Source organism: Amblyomma maculatum, chromosome 2 (genome assembly GCF_055883805.1).
Source record: "Amblyomma maculatum isolate TAMU_Amacu chromosome 2, ASM5588380v1, whole genome shotgun sequence".
In the NCBI taxonomy this organism is placed as follows: Eukaryota; Metazoa; Arthropoda; class Arachnida; order Ixodida; family Ixodidae; genus Amblyomma; species Amblyomma maculatum.
In genome coordinates this window covers 160,258,274-160,277,016 of record NC_139345.1, presented here as the reverse complement: position 1 = coordinate 160,277,016, position 18,743 = coordinate 160,258,274, and the positions used below count along the sequence as shown (strand labels likewise).

Here is an 18,743-nt window from a genome sequence, read left to right as displayed (position 1 = left end):
GCCACAGCTCTGGGAACCAGTGCCGAGATTGTGCGTTTCAAACGGCTTTTTAAAACACTTGCATCAAGGCATTGTTTGTCATAATATTGACGAAAGCCATCCTATAAGTTGACGCTTCGCTTATTCGTCGCATGGTCTGCAAAGTGAACTCAATTTCGATTTATTTTTAGAATTAATATTTTCTGATTTCGAGCCCTCTACCGCATTCATTTTCCACATGTAGATTAAATTGGCTGGCACCCGGATTAAATTCGCAGGCGCTTGTATTAACTGCGTTGGCGCTCGGATTAAATTGGTTGGCGCTGGCATTATTCGAGGTGGCGCTTGGATTAAATACTCTGGCGCCTTGATTAAATGTTTGGCACTCGAATTAAATTACACGGTGCGCAGATTATATCAGTCGGCGCTCAGATTATTTCCGCTGGCACAAGGATTAAATTCAGTGGGAAAACCTGTATGCTTCAGCTATCGCTTCACACAGGTTTAACCTAAACTAATCCACAGCCAATTTTTTTCGCCTCCATCGAGAAGTGACCGCCGCGGACGGGATTCAATTCAATTCAAAGTTTATTTTCAACATATACAACTTTGATGGATGCCCCGGCAAAAAAAAAAAGAAAAAAGAAAGAAAAAGAACTGTATGAGCAGCTTGACGAGGCCAGGGCACCAGCCATTGGCAGAACAGCAGTGCGCAAGGAAAGTTCAGTGGTCAAAAATATAACATCCTATGAAACAGTCTACATGTATAAAACGCGTAAAAACAAAAAATATCATAATCTGCTTTGCATGGAATTGTGCAGTACAAAACAACGCGCCGAGGATTCGACCCCACATCCTTGGGTACAGAAGCCGAGCGCCCTAACCACTGCACCACCGCGGCGAGGCAGTTCTATTTTGGGTGGACCAATTCACTGCTAGCCATTTTCGATCAGGCGGCTGACGACGACGGGTTCTCTGCTACATGGTTTTAAGGCGGCGCACGCGCCGAAAACGCCGGCGGGTGAAGTTCTGGCGTTATTCGCAGGTTTTTCGCTCCCTGAAAGTATAGAGCTTATTCACGTGCCGTCATTGCAGCTGTACTGGCAACCATGGCACGCACAACCAAGGGAGCGCGCGCATTGAGACCGGCCGTGGCACAACGCAACGTCTGAGAGGGGGAAAGAAAAAAAGAGCGAGGGCCTAGGGCGAATCATGACACGGCGTCGGTGAAATCCGAGCTCTGGTTGGACGGCGTTGCAAACGGGGTCTCAAGTGTCCGACAAATGAACGGTGCGCAGCAGGGAGGACGCCGTTACACTCATTAATCTGGTTCCACATACGTTCCACTTATAAGTGGAACCTATGTGGAACGAGATTAAGAGTGTAGACTTGCGCCAAGTTTCGAACCGCCCAACGTTATGGCGTTTCCACAATACAGGGTTGCCACAACTGCTGCCTGCTAAACCTGATAGTGAATAAGGTCTATATATACGTTCTGCCTGCTCCGTGCTGTTACGGCCGTGCGACCTTCCTTGCTACAGTGTGATACGGCAGCCGCAGCGATTACAGCTCGTCTTCTGTAGTTGCCGCCTCTATCACCTCTCCCTCTCCGAGCGGCTCCATCAAATTGATCGGTTTGGCTTGATTTATGGGGTTCGACGTCCCAAAGCGACGCGGGGGCTGAAGGACGCCGTAGTGGAGGGCACCGGAAAGTTCGATCACCCGTGGTTCTTAACGTGAGCTTACATGGAAAAGTACATTGGGCGCCTCCGTCGAAATGGCCACCATGGCCGGGATTGAACCCGCGACCTCGAGATCAGCGGCGGGGCTGTAGCGCATGGGATGAGCTGGTCCCTAGATCGGGCTGGCCGAGCAGATCTGCTGTCTTCGGTGCGTCTGCTCTGTCTGCACGTGACATTTCTGCACGCGCACGAGTGCTCTGTCGCTCACCCGTCACGGCCGTTGTGAAACTTTCTTGGCGCGTTCGCCCGTGCGTTAGAAAATGGCTATTTCGCGTGTTCCCCGCAAGCCCGCGTTTGGCCTTGAGTGAATAACCATGTGGCATGCGCAGTGAAAACTGAAATAAAAAAGGCTCGCTTCGAACGAAACTGCGGCACGGATGCGCGCTTTTTTTTTTTCCAAGTCTTCATATCGTACTTCCCCAACTCACTCTGCCTGCTTCTACCCTGTACGTGTGCTGCATGGCGACATCATTATTTTACCTGTTTCTTTTCCTTTCCCGCTACGTTTCATTGGCTTTCAGTCCAGAATGCTGACCTGATGGTCACCGAAAAGTCAGTCAAGGAGCAGCAGCGGTGCCGGCCCTATCAGCGCCACATAATTCCACCGCTAGGGGAGGAGCGCGCGCTGCCATCGCGTAGCCGAGCTTTCGAAGTACGGGAAGCTCAGAGTAAAATATTATATGAGGAACGGCTGAGGAAATTGGACAGTAACAGATGGGCAGCTAAGGTATTTAAATACCTGTACCTAAAAAACGTTGACTCACAATGGAGGAAAAGAACTAGGAAACTAACTAGTAAGTATGCTAGTAACAAGGACGGAGATATAAAGAGCATTAAGCAACAGGTGAAAAACACAGAAGGTAAAAATTGGATAAATTCGATGGAAAAAAAACAGTGTGGAATTATACCGAAACTGGAAAATGCAGATCAGGAAGGAAGATTTCTTTGATAACTCAAGAGGCAGTGCCCTACTTTTTGAAGCTAGATCAGGGTGCCTTAGAACACGCAGCTACAAAAAGAAATTTAACAATGGAGATGACGCATGTGCTGTATGTGGAAACTTCAGTGAAACAATTGACCATATTATACTCGAATGCAACGGTATCCATCCGGAAGTTGATGCAGGCGCAATCACTGTTCCTGAAGCTCTGGGGTTTAGAGATAACAATGGCCGGGTGAATAAACCAGCGGTGGAAACTAGCAAAAAACGGCTGGAAGATTGGTGGCTTAAAAGCAGAGAAGTGACATAATGTTAGTAATGTAGGAGCAAAATTTAATAAATAGAATGATGGTTTAGTTAACCATTCTAAATCAATAATTAAGATATATGGAGAAAAATGAGCATGATAGCTACTGCTACCACCCCGTTTCAAAGGGGACGCTCCTATATTCCATCCATCCATCCGAGCTTTAGCCCGGGTAGGCCTGGGTTTCCCTATTTAACTAGTTTGAAGCTCACGCGCCATGATGGAAGGCTGCAGGTTCAAAGCTCCATTGGAAAAATTGTCCTAGTACAAGCAGCTAAATATGAAAGGGAACATGCGAGCGCGTGGCTGCCGCCAGAGCCGCGTGCGGAAAGCATGAGTCGCTGTAGTTTTTGCGCACGCGCCTAGTGCCGACCATTTTCGCCGGGAAGAGCAGCAGCTACGCACTGAGCCAACTCGTCCCAGACTCTCGCCGAGGGTCCCGCGTGTAAGCATGGCAGGCTACTCTTTCTTCTCGCACGCCTGGTGCTGCTCATTTTCGCCAGTTCTCAGCTTCTGTTCCTACCGAGAGAAGACCGTCAGTACACAGGCTCACACCACCTTTAACGTAGAATTAACAACCAAGCACATTAATGCATGCAGGGTTTCCACCTTCCGGCACCATATATTTCATAAGTGTGTTTTATGCACCCGCTCACAAAAATCTCTTTGCCAGACGAAACAGCGCAGCTTAAGGACCAAAATTGGAAGAGCTGGGATCCAGTACAGCAGGTGTCGCAGCTAAATGTAATCTCAAGATATTTAAAAAAGACTGCATTCCAGCCCAGTGAAACCAACAGACAACTGCTTAATGTCATGTGGCCTGGTCTGCAGTACTTTTTCCGTTTCGACAGTAAAATATCAATAAAGAGTGACTACCTGCTTTTTAATTACAAGGTTGGGAAACACAGTGTCAATACAGCAGTTGTAGATTGCCTTGAACTAGACTGAAATGTTAGCACCAAGCCACTGTTTACGTACATTTTTTACCAGCATAAATGATAACTCAATAAAAAAAAAAAGCCTGCTGCATGACAGCAGTATTAATTTAGCATCCTGAAATGCGTATCAGAACAAAATCCGCTTTTTCTTTGAGCCCTCTGGCCAATGGGGCTTTGTATATGCACTGGGGGTGAGACATGGGGCAGCAACTGGTCATGCGATAGTTTTCTTTGAAGGCCGCTAAATAAGGCTATATAAAGCTTAGTTTGATACAAACACAGCAGCTAGCTCTTTTTCATGGCATGTTATAATTTTTGAATTGATGCTTTAGCACCAAAGTCAATAAATAAAGAGTTAACTAAGTTAATTGGCCACGTTCCCATACAACCACATTTGCCGTATTATTTTTTCCCGATCAGCCCTGGACTGGAACGGTCTTCCACATGACGACACAGTCAATTGTCCATCCTCATTTTTCCACCGTGCAGCTATAATTAACGGCAATCATTTTTAGCATTTTCTACTTAAATAATGTTTTTTTTTTTTGTGTTCTTTTATGTGTTACTTAGCCCTTATGTAATACCTCCTTTAAAGTAATAAAGTGAAAGTAATAAATCAACTTTGGTTGGAAAAAATATTGCAGGCTAGACTAGGCAGCTCTATGTAGCTTTAAAATCCTGTTTAAATTTAGCCTGGCCCTTTTTATGACCCCATCACAACCCTTCTTGCTTGCACAACATCTGTGTTAGCGGCTGTGAACTAATAACATGCAGTGTGTCCCAGCTCTGCTAGTTTTTGTCTTTTATTAAAGCTACTTGCGTGTCTGCGAGAGCCATTCGCCTCCATGACCCTCTCTGCATTATTATCTGTGTTAAAGGTAGTGAACTAAAAATGCACCAGTGTTGTTCCAGCTAAATGTAAGCTAGTTCCCACCCCAACACAGATATTGTGCAGAAAGGGGCATGCAGGTGAATGAGTGACACATACACAGATGTGTTTTAATAAAAGACAAAACTAGCGGAGACTGGAACCAATGTACATTACTAGCTCACACCTGCTGACACACATATTGTAAAGAAAAGGGGGGTCATGGAGGTGAGTGGCTAATGTATGCATGCACGCATGGTTTATGAAAGACAAAAACTGGAACAGCTTAGAACAAGTGCATGGTACTATGTAGTTCATACACACTAATACAAATACTGTACAGAAAGGGTTGTGGAGGTGAGTGGCCCACACATTCACACAGCTGGATGGGTACACAAGAGTATAATCGCATTATAAATATTTCTTTATCCCTCCTGATCCTTTTGACAATAGTGTATTTGAAATACTGTAGGTTAACGTCGTCCTTTGAATACGCTTATGTCCCACTTTATTCATCAAGTAGGCAACTTTAAAAAAAAAAACTGAAATGCACTTTTTACAGTATTGAAACCGTTTACATGCAAACAGTGAAAAACCTTTCTTTGGCTAAAACTGGCATCAAAGAGAGAGAAAAGGGCATACCAGATCACTTAACAAAGCAGCAAGCATTACTTTCTTTTCTATCAGTGATGTACAAAGCATGAAGCAATAATTGCAGAGCCATGTTATGGAGGCAATAAACAGACTACAAGAAGCAGGAGGAGACTGCAAGGCTTGGTGACCACTGGGCAATGTCCAAGATGGCTAGTCGCTGGTGACTCGGCATAAACACTCAAGAAGCACTGCACGAGCTGCAAATAGGCGACAACCAAAAGAAGTAACTCTCAAAAGAAGAGAGGTCTAGCTCGAGGACTTGCTTCCACTGAAAGAGCGTCAGGCCCTGCTCACTGCGAAAAGAAAATGTGCTCTCTCGAGGAAGGCAGGGGTGAAGTATGTAAGGGTGCGCAAGCAGTCGATCACTCGAGAGGGCAATGATAAGTCAACTTCAGAGATAGGATGCGCAACGAGACAAAAGGCAAAAAAAAAGCTAACGGGACATAAGTGCTTTGTATCTCGTCGTCCCGGATTTTGAAACAGTCTCGTTTCACAAAAGGCCCTTTCAAAATATATAGCGATCATTTTGTGTGTGGGCAACACAAAAACCAGTAAGAATTTCAAGAAAGCAATGGCTCTCGTGATGATTGTTACCCAACTGCTTTCCTAGAGATAATTTTATTAATTATTTAAAACATGCACAAATGGTCTGGCAGGAGACAAAGAGTTAAATAAAGCACAGTAAGAGAAAAGCATGTGCACTTACAAATTGACAAAAACACTGCGCTGGAAGTCAACTACAGATGCTTAAAGGAAAGAAACATGGGCCTTTAATAATTATCTATTCGTGCAAACTGTGATGCATTTCTTTTCCAATACTGCATGAAATGCCCAACGCTATTCCACAAGCTGTGTGCAGACTATGTACAGAGTATGGACAATCTACTAAGAAATGTCGCCTTTACACCATGCCTTTTAGATAGACACCGATTGCAGACAACATAGAGGAGATCACAGCATACCAAAGGCCCTTCGTACAGAGGCTAACGAAAAGGGTTCTACTTAAGTTGAAGACAATGCAGAGAGCGATGGAACGGAAAATGGTACGTGCAACATTAAAATATAGGAAGCATGCAGAGTGAGTCAGAGAAATAACTTCAGTTAATGATATTCTAGTGGAAATCAAGAAGAAATGAGCATGGGCAGGGCACGTAGTGCTAAGAGAGGACAACCGATGGTCATTAAGGGGGATTCCAAGAGGAAAGCGCAGCACGGGGCAGACGAAAATTAGGTGGGTGGATGAAGTTAGGAAATTTGCAGGGGTCAAGTGGATGCAGACAGCACAGGATCGGGGATTAATTGGAGCTAAGGATATAGAAGAGGCTTTCACCCAGCAGTTTGTGTAATCCGGTGATGATGACTGGGCTTTTTTTTTTTTTTTATCAAGGTGTGGTGTCAAAATTTGATGTATATCAGGTTACCAGCGAAAAATTCTATAATTCAGCATTTTTCAGGCCAATTCTTTCATTTGTGACAAAAGATTAACTATTTCAAGCGTTTGTTTTTATGTAGGATTAAAATTAAAATGCATTTGTTTCAGAGTGAAACCTTCTATACAGAACCCAAACTGGCATTACTTTGCTTTGCCCATGGAAACAGCCACCCCCAATTGAAACCATGGCAGCCAATCAGCTGCTGCACTGCTCCCAAAGCACAGCCCAGCATGTTATGCAGCAGAGCATGAGTACATACCACTTTCATTTGCAAATTACATAAAAAAAATGGAGGTGCCAGAGAGCACTGAAAACTAATTACCAAATTACCCAAATTATAAATATGTCACTGCATACATTACTAATTCACTCCAAAGCACTTCATGTTCACGCGAGACCTCCCCTCCTTTGTTTGCACACCCCGAAAGTAAAAAGCAATTTTTTTTAGATGTACCAAACACTTGGAGGAGGATGTTGTAACGAGGGTAATGCTTGATATAACGGTGACAGCAAGGCGCTTGTCCAGAGCCAATGTTCAGGCCTCTCACTTGTGAAACATGCATTTCAAATTTATCTTAAAGAAAACCCCATCGCGAATAACAAGCTTATAATAAGCCCAAAATTACCAGTTTACCAAAACCAGCCTTTTGTAACGAATGGGTCTAACAATTTCGCTAATCTGCGTGCAGTGTCTTCAACTGTGTGAACTAGAAAACATAACATTCTCGAATAGCTGCCTTTCTTAGCAAGAAATCAGGTGGAACCCAATATATAAGGAATCTATTCAAGACACAAGAGTTGAGCAAAACCAGGCTTTAACTGGAAGAAGAGGGCCTAAGTATACCAGGCCCGCCCGTACTGAAACTTGTAGACTACCTTGCTGGAACCAGTACAAGGCTAGTTCTTTTTCTTTTTACTTTTTGGTCGCTTTCAGGTGACACCACAGTGACAGTTCTAGAACAATGTGCAAAGTCATTGCGAAGTGTGGGCAAAACAGTGAATCAGCTTAGTGTTACAAATAAAAGCCTCAGCAGTTTTCCTTAGATTCTGACAGCTATGCAAGACTGTTTGCAAAGTTTGCTTCAAAAGTAATTCATCAAGCTAACGCAGGAAATGTATGTCTGCATGAATGTCACTAGAATAATCTGCAGCCAAAATAAAATCAGCTATTTCAAAACACAGGCAAATCATGACCATGGAGCTGTAACAAAACCGCAACATAACTGAACAAAATATATAAAAAATAAAACAATTACCCAAAAAAAAGATAATCTCCAAGAAACACGAACCTTAACCAGTAAAGAGGCAACCTTATATACATTGTTTGCTAACGGTGAGACAAGGAGGCTAGCTTACAAAAGAGAAATGTGCAAACAGAGGAACAAGAAGAGCACCACTATAGAGCTGCAATTCACGAATGGCAAAATGCCAATAATGAGATAGGAAAGTGTAAGTGCCATGCTTTGACAAGGGTTTCTATGACTGCAATGTGGTTCCACTCAAAGATCAGCACGAAAGATCAGGACAACAATGCATCGTATCTCTCCCCCTCCCCCTTTTCCTCCTCCCCAACAATTGAAAAAGCCAAGGCCAAGACACCTAGACTACCGTTTGTGTGCCACTATCAACTGTTATCACACTTCACTTTCCTGAGAAAATGGTTCATTCGAAAGTGAACGTGCCAAGTGGAAGAAAGGCATGCTATGTAGAGAAAAAATATTGAAGAACGTAAATTTTGTTAGAATAGACCAGAACATAATATCAGGCCTCTAAAAGAGTCAGGTTACCTCCTTTTGCGAAATGACTCTCAATGAGCCTCTGAGGCAAAAAGAATAGTTCCCAATGTAGATAATAAAACCGAAAGAAGAAAGCTGCATGTTGTACGTGATGCACTGTACACAGGTGTTCAATCCCTTTCCACTTAACGGGCCCCTGCACAGCACACAGGCAACACATTTATTCTAAGGGCTCCTCCTATGCAGAAGCCCACATGAAAATCTACCTCATGATGGAACCTACCGAGCTCACAAGCATCACGTGAAGTTTGTAAACAAGACCGGCTGGAAGCTTTCATGAAATAATGTTTCATTATGCAAAATTACACCAAACAAAATCCCAAGCGATGTGTTTACCAACTAGGGCCAAAACGAAAGAAAAAGACCCAAGAGCGACACCATGAAAGCTTGTCACAAGCAAAGAACTTGTCTCTTCTTTTTTCTGTTACTGCGGCCAATGCAAGATGACAGACATAGTTAGACAGCAGCTGCCCCAAAAATAACTATGCTCGGCCTATCAATTTCCCCCAAAGCCAAAAGGTGTCCAACATCCAACGACTCCTCAGCAGTGCGTTCGGGGCAGCAAGGTCGCAGCGGAAGCGTTCCACAACTTGCAGCACAACAAAGCCCAGCAGGGCACAAAAACAAACATGGTGACCACAATGCAGTGCCTGAGAGTGACGATCGAGCCTGTCACGTCAGTTACAAAATAACAATGGAGTATCACAGCCCAGCTCCCCTGTGCATGGAAGCCGCTTGCAAACTGGGTTGCAGGGCCCAAGGCAAAAACAACTTCAAGCAGGCACCATCGCACTCCAATGTGGATTGCTCACAGCTAGGCTGTAGTAATGTCACCATTCACGATGGCATGACGTTAAACCAAGTGGCTTTCAAAACAAGGAGCAAGAGATCATAGAATCAAGCAAATGGCCCTACTGGTTGGCACCCGTCAAAATTTGGAAAGGGACACGCCAGCCACGTCCTGTCTCCTGTTAGACAGCTAGACCTTGTGAAGCCTACAGCACTCAGCAAGGAATACCTCTTTATTGTTTTAGGAGAATCACCACAGCTGAAGCCAAAGATCAATCAGCATTTGGGTACATTTACAAATGATAAACAAGCATGCTGAGATAATCTCGGTCCATTTGACTTGAGCCTCAGCAATTTCGAAGCTACATGAATCTTAACCTATAATAATCCGTAGAGCCGTGATGAAAACAGTAGTTAGTAGAATGTCAGGCTTAAATGACATAAGCTTGAAAAAAAAAAAAAAAACTTTTGCAGGCTATCAAACAGGTTACGAGATCAACCAATATAACTGCGTGATTACATACAACCACAGCCTCTGTACACAGGCAAAAGTTTCCAATGGGACTATAATAACAACTCCCTATGTGCAATAACAATCAGTTATATGCAGTGACTATGTACAGGTATAGCAGATCAGCTTGAGGCACGAGGCAGGTCCTTGATAAGACAGCAATGACTTTGTATTGTTCTTTTTTTTGTATTTTATGCCATGAAAGGAACAATTTCTAGGTATAACACAGTTATTTAAATAAAATGATTCCTAGCAACTGCTTTTACCACACAGGCCACTAAATTTTTGTTTGCAAAATGAAAGGTATTTGAACTTTTTCACTAGATAGGGCTTCAACAGCTTCACATGCTGTTGTAGGCTCAAAAATAACTCATGAGGGCTAAAAAAGCCCTCCAAAAAAGCCATATAAAACACTGAGTAAGGACTACTCTTCCAAGTTTAAAGCCAATCGCTATGTTTTCAGGCACTCTGCATTCTGTTTGAATGTAAGCAATTAACCCTCTATCTCGTCGTGCCAATTGCATTCCTTGCCTTTCATGTGCATCCTTTACAGAAAACACCGAGCACAGTTGAACTTTTCAGCAACAAGATTCTCAAATTTTTTTTAATTAATAAAAGCTTCAATCCTGAATTATATATATATATATATATATACAAAGGAACAGTTAGAAGAGGAATGTCCTCCCTTGTGTATGACAACTTTCTTCAGACCTATGATTACCCCCTTCTGAAATCAGCGCATGAGCTGCAGATTGCTGAGGAAATGCCACCTGCTCCTATAAGCCCAGGACTTGGACGCTGGGATTAATTTCGGGAAGAAGAGCTCGTTTGAAAATGTGCAACCTTCTAAACTTTACCCATACATGTGTAACACCGGTTTCAATGACCTTTTCGAGGCTAAGCAACTTCCTCGGAGCGGAACTAATCAGAAAACGTTCAGCCGATTGCGACCACTCCACACAGGAAGCCGATGGGCAAACGAGCACAAAACAGACTGCCCCTCTGTTTGAAGCCACAGGAAGTGGTAATCAGGCGTGAAAAAACATTGACCCTGCTCTTGTGAACTTGAGAGTGCATACTTTTACTTTCAGATATCCTCTCTCTCTCTAAGCAGTGTTTCCGTCATGAAGGGTTGACAGCCCTCGTTGCCACCATATTCATTCTTGCATCGGCCTTTCAATTACAGCCACGCCTCGTTAATATGGATGCTTTGGCTCCCGAGCAAAAAAGCGCAAAAAAAAAAATATTTAAAGAACACTAAGATAAACGTTTGCTTTCCGGTAATGAGACATACCCCTGACATCTTGAACTTGAAGTGCACTGCAGATAGCAATGACTTTGTTGTTTTTTGTATATTACGCCCCATAAGGAACAATTTCCAGGTATAGAAGTGAAATAGAACAATTCCTTGCAACTGCTTTCACTATGCAGGCCACTGCATTTTTGCTCACAAAATGAAACGCATTCCAACATTAAACAAAAAGAAGAGGTGAAAGTCTGCTTTCGAGCATAGTGGGGTCCAGCAAAGTATTAGCCATAATTTGGGGAGCTACAAGGCCACTATCCGGGTCGCCGTTATCTTCAAATAATGTGGTGTAGTTGCAAATACTGTGACGCAGTTGCATACTGCGCTCAATAGCATCTGACGAATAAATTGTCTTCTACTGCAGCTTTTCATCTCCTATGAACCGCTGCTACACATCAGCATTCAGTTGCTTGAAAGCTGCTAAATGCGGCTTTCTACGTGGAACAAGCTGAAGACAGTTTTCTTTACATGAATCCATGCAATACAAGAAATTGTTAAGGTGCACAAACTGCACCCCTTCGCAAAGTAAAATATGAGACCACAAGAAAAAAAGGCAATCACTCAACCATTGCCACTACGTTCAACTAGTTTTATAACGTCCTGCACTTAAAATCCAGAAAAGGAAGCATGTGAGGGAGCAGTGATTTCCTTCTCATGACTGTCCATATTAACATGACAGAACTGCACGGGCCCTAACACGGCCTGTGAATTTTTCCTTTGTCCATTGTACGAACAGATAGTTTCCATATTAATGAGGCATCAATCCATGGTAAACGTTTGATCCCAAAAAAAGCTGGTTTGGTTTGTAGGCTTAACGTACCAAAGCTACTCCTGAAAAACTGTTCATAATTCAAGATGTCCATATTAATGAAGGTCGCTTTAATCAAGCATGACAGTACAACAATTGCTCTTCCTTAAGGATAGTGTAGAATGTTATTTAAAATTTCTGATTGAGCTGGGGTAACCACAGATGAACAAAGCAATTGCTTTAGCATTGCCTATCGCTCTGCCTAACGGGTGTGACTTCATGCTATACTTAGAATATGATAGTTTGAATTTTTCGCAATAATCCAAGTGGTGCTAATCAGCAGTACCGATGCGTATTTTATAAATGCAGCGTAGTGCAAAAAATGGTTAAATTTTGAAGCAACCTTCAGAAGCCTCAATAGAATTGTGCCAACACAGCCCCAGCAAGAAATTGCTGCTTTGCTATCACTTAAAAATTGTAACTGCAAATCATCATTACTGCCACCTTACCCATTTTCACACTTAGGTAGAGCTTTTTAAATGTCTCAGTTACTGTCTTCAGTTATTATTATGCTCTCTAAAGGTGAACATGCAGACTCATCGCATCTGTCTTGTTCTGACATACGAAGGATACAGTAATGATTTTGACTACAGAAAATTTTCAAGCTGTCACTGAATTTAAATTACTATATACTCCTACACCTCCCAGTAGCTGCAAAAGCTAGTGAATTTGTATTAGTGTATGACATTTAGTTCTTTTCTTCTTTTGTCAACGCTTGTGAGCATTACAGAAAGGTTCGACCACCTAACAGGCCAAATGTCGAAATTGATTAAAAGACACCTGTAGTAAGTATAACTCAGCAGGCATGACAGAAAAGAAACAAAGCAAACCCATAAGCATGATGGAATATAAAACCATATTGTAATACGACCAGGAGGTGCATGAAACATATGCAGGAAATGTGGTACCATGATGTTGTCGTGCAGTAATGTGAAGATACTTGTTGAGATTCTGTTTCTGCTGTGATACAGGAAAGATATATAGCTAGGAAGGCTTTTTGGTTTTCATTTTTTTTTTATAATTAAGCAGATATTTTTCAGTGTTTATTTCATAACGGAGGTTTCTTTCTTTTCAGCAAATATTATTTTTGAAGAATCAATTACTAACTTTTGCAACCCTGTGCAATCAGTAGCAACACAGAGTCTATATCAACGTTTTTATCATACAAGCAGTTTAATTACCAGTGTTTAGCATCCAGAAGAAATTGCTATCGTCATAAACAAAGGTAACATAAGTTAAACGAAATAAATGACTAAAAAAAGCGCAAGTGAAAGTCTGTTTCTAAGAACTCGGCTGATATGAATATCTTTGAGTCGCTGTACCAAATTGAGAAAGAGGGTGGGACATCACGCGACGTGCGTGTTGGTGGCAGCAAATGAAACTGCCACTCAACTGTCATGGTAGACACAATGCACTTTTTTGTGGCACTCATGCACGATTTTGTGTCAGCGTCCTGCATGCAGGTGATGAATGTACTTAACTGGCTAACTGCTCTAAGCAGGTAATGACAGTGAACATGCAGTAATTAGCTAGCTGGAAGAGAGGGGCTAGTGCTTCCTCATCTGCAGAAGCATGTAAATTCACAGAGCAATGCCTCAAATCACACAACTGCACTGCTTATCTAACAGTACCATTGTCATATCATGCTCCTGCCTTTTCAACTCCATTAATTTTCAACTCAACAATTCAACAATATTCAACTCCGACTGAAGGCAATTTGTGCTCAACAGCAACATAGCTATGCTTTGCAACCAAAGAATACTGTCAATTTTCGGTTAAAGCCAAATTTTGAAAGATGCATTCGGCATACTTTTATTGTCCTTTTTTTGTTTAAACCAAAATACAACCCCTAAAATAATGCATGCATGTAATAAATAATTCGAACAAGCGACTAAAGAAAAATTTGGTACAATTATGTGCATAAAAATTATATGAATAAATAAAAAAAAAAGGCAGTCAAAAACTGTGAAGCTGCATATATAAAAGTGAGAAGTCATAGACAGCAATGCTATGAAAAAAAAAAAAAAACGAGAAGCAAAGTGTGCTCAGTGTTATGAAGGCCGTTCATAACTAGAATAGGCCTCGCTGCACTGGCTCTTATGATTAGGGCACTCAACTATAAAGCCGGGCAACCTCGGTTCTATCCCAATCGTGGCGGCCGTGTTTCAATGGAGGCGAAAAGCACGGCACCCGTGTACTATGGAATGCCGGTGCCTGTTTAAGAACTGCATGCGGTTGAAATTAGCCAGAGCCCCCCACTACGGCGTCCCTCATAGCACGAGTCACATTGAGAAGTTAAACCTCATGAACAAAAACATACCAAACCGTAATCAAATAACTGACACAACCATCAGTAGACGTGTACCTACCAAGAATATGAAGTACAGCATCATAACCACCTGCAGCTAGCTATGCTGCAAAAACTCTATGTATTGAACAGACTGAAAAGTGAGAAATTAACAGTGAAGCTGCTTACTGTTTGAGAATGCAGCAAGATCCAATTCCTGAAAGTCATTCACATAGCGCCAGAAGTAGTCGTTGCTTTCCTCGGCAAAAAATTCACTGAAAGAAAAAGGAAACAGTGGGTTGTTATTTCTTCACACATGTATCTAGCAATGAGAACTAAAAAGTAGGGTGAAAAGGCTAGACTGTGACAAGCTATCAACAATACATTGACAGAACAAGTGCACCAGAAGAATGCACCACACTCACTCCTTGACTATGATAGCGACAACAAAAACAAGACTGTGAGCATGACCACTGCCATAAGCCCCATTCTGTATTCAGGGTCTTTGTTGCTTTGACAGCAAAATAAAGTCGCTTAATACTACTACAAGATTCCTCATTTGTTGATGACCCATAGGCAGATGCATCCAACAAAGTTGTGGTTCGGACCCTTCAGTCTTGTTCGCAGACATCTTGTTGTCATATTGAACTGTGACAATAAAAAGCACAGAATTTTCTACGAGACCCAGCGACAGTCGCTAAGGTAGTTTCATTTCACAATATTTTGAGTTAAATAAGCTGGAAGCAACACGCATGTATACGCAGAGTCCACAGTAATCACAAGGAAAGGCTCATGATCCAAGAAGTAATAGAAGCTGTGTTCGATTTGTTAGACTAATGCCTGATTTTTAATGACGAAATCTGTGCATGCATCTCGGGAGGCCATCACTAGAGAGGAGGAACAATGGGGCGATGAACTACATTGTCACTGTGTTCAGAACAGTAAGCACAGTGCACTGTCATTCTTTTCTCCGTGAAGTAACGAGTGACGACATCCTGACCTCCACCACGGTAATCACCCCAATTCCACAGAAACCAATATCCGGTTACACTGCTCACTACTATTACTATACCAAAGCTAGCTTGTCCAAGGGGAGAAACCTTTAGCACCTCTCGCTGTAAAATTAAGAGATAAACTCATACATACTTTAACTTCAAGACTCAGAGACATCTTTACAGTGGTAGCAATATTTTTCTCATTACCAACTTCTCAGCTTTTCTACAAAATGAACAAAATGCACTACTTTCCTAAGTGTGGTAAAGCTTGAACCCATTTGATAAGGCTTTAAAATTATTTTCTCATTAGGTGTGGTTTTCTCATAACAATGCACAAAACTTTTTTATTCTTGCGTTTTTTTTTTTTCCCGGAGTAATATTGTCGCTAACGCGAAAGAATCTGCTAACTGCTCCTAAAAAGATGGGTGGCCCTGACTAAATGCACCCAACCCAACGCTAGCACAGAAGTATAATAGCAAAAGCTTTTTGCACAGCACACTTGTAATATTACTGCACAAAAATGCAGTGTCCGACATTAGGCATTTATGTATTAAATATTAAAAAAAAAGAAAAAAAAGAACGGCTGCTAGGTCAGTAAAATAAAACCCTATAAAAAAAAAAAAACCTAGAGTCATTACAATAAACACTGCCGTTAAGTTGCCCTCCTTTGCTTCGACTTTCATGTGCTAAAACATAAAAATCATATCACTAGATGACCACTACATCCTTCCATCAAGTTTAAAATGACAAGAAAAAAAATATGTGCTCCTGTTAGTTGTGTTTAACACCTTAACACCATACTTATCATAGAAAGACATATGCTGACTGTAACGCGTCATCTAACCCACTTGAGACATAAGTGTCAGATTGATAAGACGAAAGCTGACCCGAAAAAAAAAGAAAGGAAGACCTTGCGAAAAAGACAGCCCGGAACACACAGTTCACAGATAGGGGGGCTGAGGCAAGGGCCAGCAGTTACTAGACGACCGCTCACCTCGCTTCTAGATGAAGGGGTGTGCTGCTCCACTTTGAGTCCAATGTGACGGAGATAACTTTCTGGGGGGCGCACTCCACGACGGCCAAGGCTACACTCCAGACACACAGCAGTAACAAGACAGATGAGATCCCCATGGCCTTGAAGCAATAAGAAAAAAAAAATGCCGTCACACCAATGTCACAGTGCCGCATTTTCCTACCCCTAACCTTTCCTTGAAATAAGCCAAGGTTATGATAACATACCGCTTCGGCAAAAAATAAAAATAAGCAAAAATATTTGCAGAAGGCAGAGTGTTTGAGTGTGGTGATAATGGGGTTTACGAGGAATGACTTTAGTAAGAGCCAGATGCCATTTCCAGATGCTAATATTCTAAGAAGAAACACAGCCAAAAAATGACAGCCCTTTAGCCAGGCATGTCATTTTTACCACTACCTTCATAACACACACTCAAATGTGGTATGCATTTCTACAGGTGGTCTTCCAATGCATTAAATATTTTGATTAGAACTGCGGACTGTTTCAAGAACTATATCAGGAAGTTCAGAGATAGAAAATGCTTAAAAAAGGAACAATGTAGAACTATGCAAATGCACTCGTAAAAATGCAGAGACCACCAAGGCAGCCTGGCAGCAAAAGATAGAAATATGGTGCTTTGTTTCATAGTTCAGAATTTATCAGCTTGTAAAACAAAAATATGGTACATAGGTACCCTGTTGTCCACTTGTTGTCCCTCGAAGCAAGTGACATGCCTGTGTACCGCTGTCCCAGGCACAGTTACACCATATAGGATGCTTATTTTATTATTTTTAAAGTCAAAAACACCTTCTGCAAATATCCGTGATATCCACAAAAAAGCTCGAACAAGGTTTCCGCCCGGCCAGGTAGCTAGACATCGAAATTCATGCATAGTAATACTATAGCACTTTTATTACACATGTGAGGTGAATACTTCTGAATAGTCAACCCCTAATATCAGAAACCACAATCAGGCAAATTTAGCAAAAGTTTCAGTTGGCACAAAAAATTACAAATTTATCACTTTTACCCCAACAAACCTACCAGTTGAGAAGTCTAAAAACTGATCATGATTACAGAACAATACAGCCCTGAAAAGGCAAGGAAACAAAGCAAAGACACGAATAATTTACTTCACCTGTCTTCTTATCTTCGTATTTTTCCCTATCATTTTTATTTCTGCACACAATTAAAAAAAAACTGTTCAGATGCTTAATACTGCAGCAGCTTAATGCCCAAAATTAAGATGATGTGGCTGACAAAAATATCAAAGAAAAATTACATAATACAACTTTCTGTCAATGAGCTATCAAACACACCACCAGTGACAGCATCATAAACTGAATAACTCTGGGCACAAAGGCCTTGCTAAAAAAAAATCCAATCAATTCTGTTTCAACAGCTATATCCATGCTATTCCAGAAAGTCCACTTTGTTAAGAAATTTTGTGCTGCCTAGATAGATAGATAGATAGGAATGAGGATGGAAGGCAGGGATGTTAACCAGAAAGGCCTCTGGGTGGCCACCCTACACTGGGGAAAAGGGGATTAAAGAGGGGAAGAGAAAAGGGATGTGGAGCACAGTCAGAGTTTGTCACACAAGCCGGTGGCTGTTAGAAAACTAAACAGTGCCTTGTAAACAGTGCTGCGTAACTGTAAAAACAAACTTCATCAGCCCAAACAGTTTAACTCAACAAATCAGTTGGATTATATATCAGTTACTCCCCTACAAACTTGACGCACCCCATCAGAAGGACTTCATGGCCTAGATGAGATCTTTCCAGATCAGCTACCAACACAACATGAAGCCTGAATTCCTAAAGAATGTTAAATTCAGCTCCTACCAATGACATATCTTTTCTTCTGAACCCCCGCAATGTGCTGACGTACACTGCAAGATTTCCTGATGATTAACAACAAAGTTTTAGTACAGCGGGATGTTAAATTATGCTTTGCACAAGTGCCAACAAACCACTGTTCGCCTGTCTTTTGAAGAGGTAGGTGACGTAAACACAAGTTCAGACACAGTGAATAAAGGCACTGCCACTTCAAGGAAGAAGAGGATAGACTGCACATTCCGAAGCAAACAGCAAGGAAAAAAAGGTTGTGCTTACATCTGCCTCAACTTTAACATGTAATTTTAATTACACTTTTGCACAACATTCGAATGGAAAAAATTTCATGCAAGAATTGATAGAACCAGTCTTTTCAGCACTGTCATGAACTACTTAGGTTCATGCATTAGTCCATAGGGTAACTATGTGTGTTGTGTTTTGAACAACTGTTACTAGGTGAAGAAACAATGCTTACAGGCAACTCCACCTGTATCCCGTATGGTGATGCCAGATATATAAAACATATTACTGAGTCCAAGACAGT

The 18,743-nt window shown here is 41.8% G+C and overlaps 1 protein-coding gene across 4 annotated transcripts in view; it reads right to left on the bottom strand.

Annotated features, from left to right (window-relative positions):
- Uggt (UDP-glucose-glycoprotein glucosyltransferase) overlaps positions 1 to 18,743 on the bottom strand; it is a 192,322-nt gene that overhangs the window by 161,965 nt on the left and 11,614 nt on the right. For all 4 annotated transcript variants that reach the window (XM_084595468.1, XM_084595470.1, XM_084595471.1 and 1 more), the window contains exons 2-3: positions 16,348 to 16,487; positions 14,548 to 14,633 (exon numbers count right to left, since the gene is read on the bottom strand). In XM_084595468.1, the coding sequence (XP_084451594.1) occupies positions 14,548 to 14,633; positions 16,348 to 16,484 (223 nt within the window). In that variant the 5' untranslated portion in view covers positions 16,485 to 16,487. The remainder of the gene's footprint in view (positions 1 to 14,547; positions 14,634 to 16,347; positions 16,488 to 18,743) is intronic.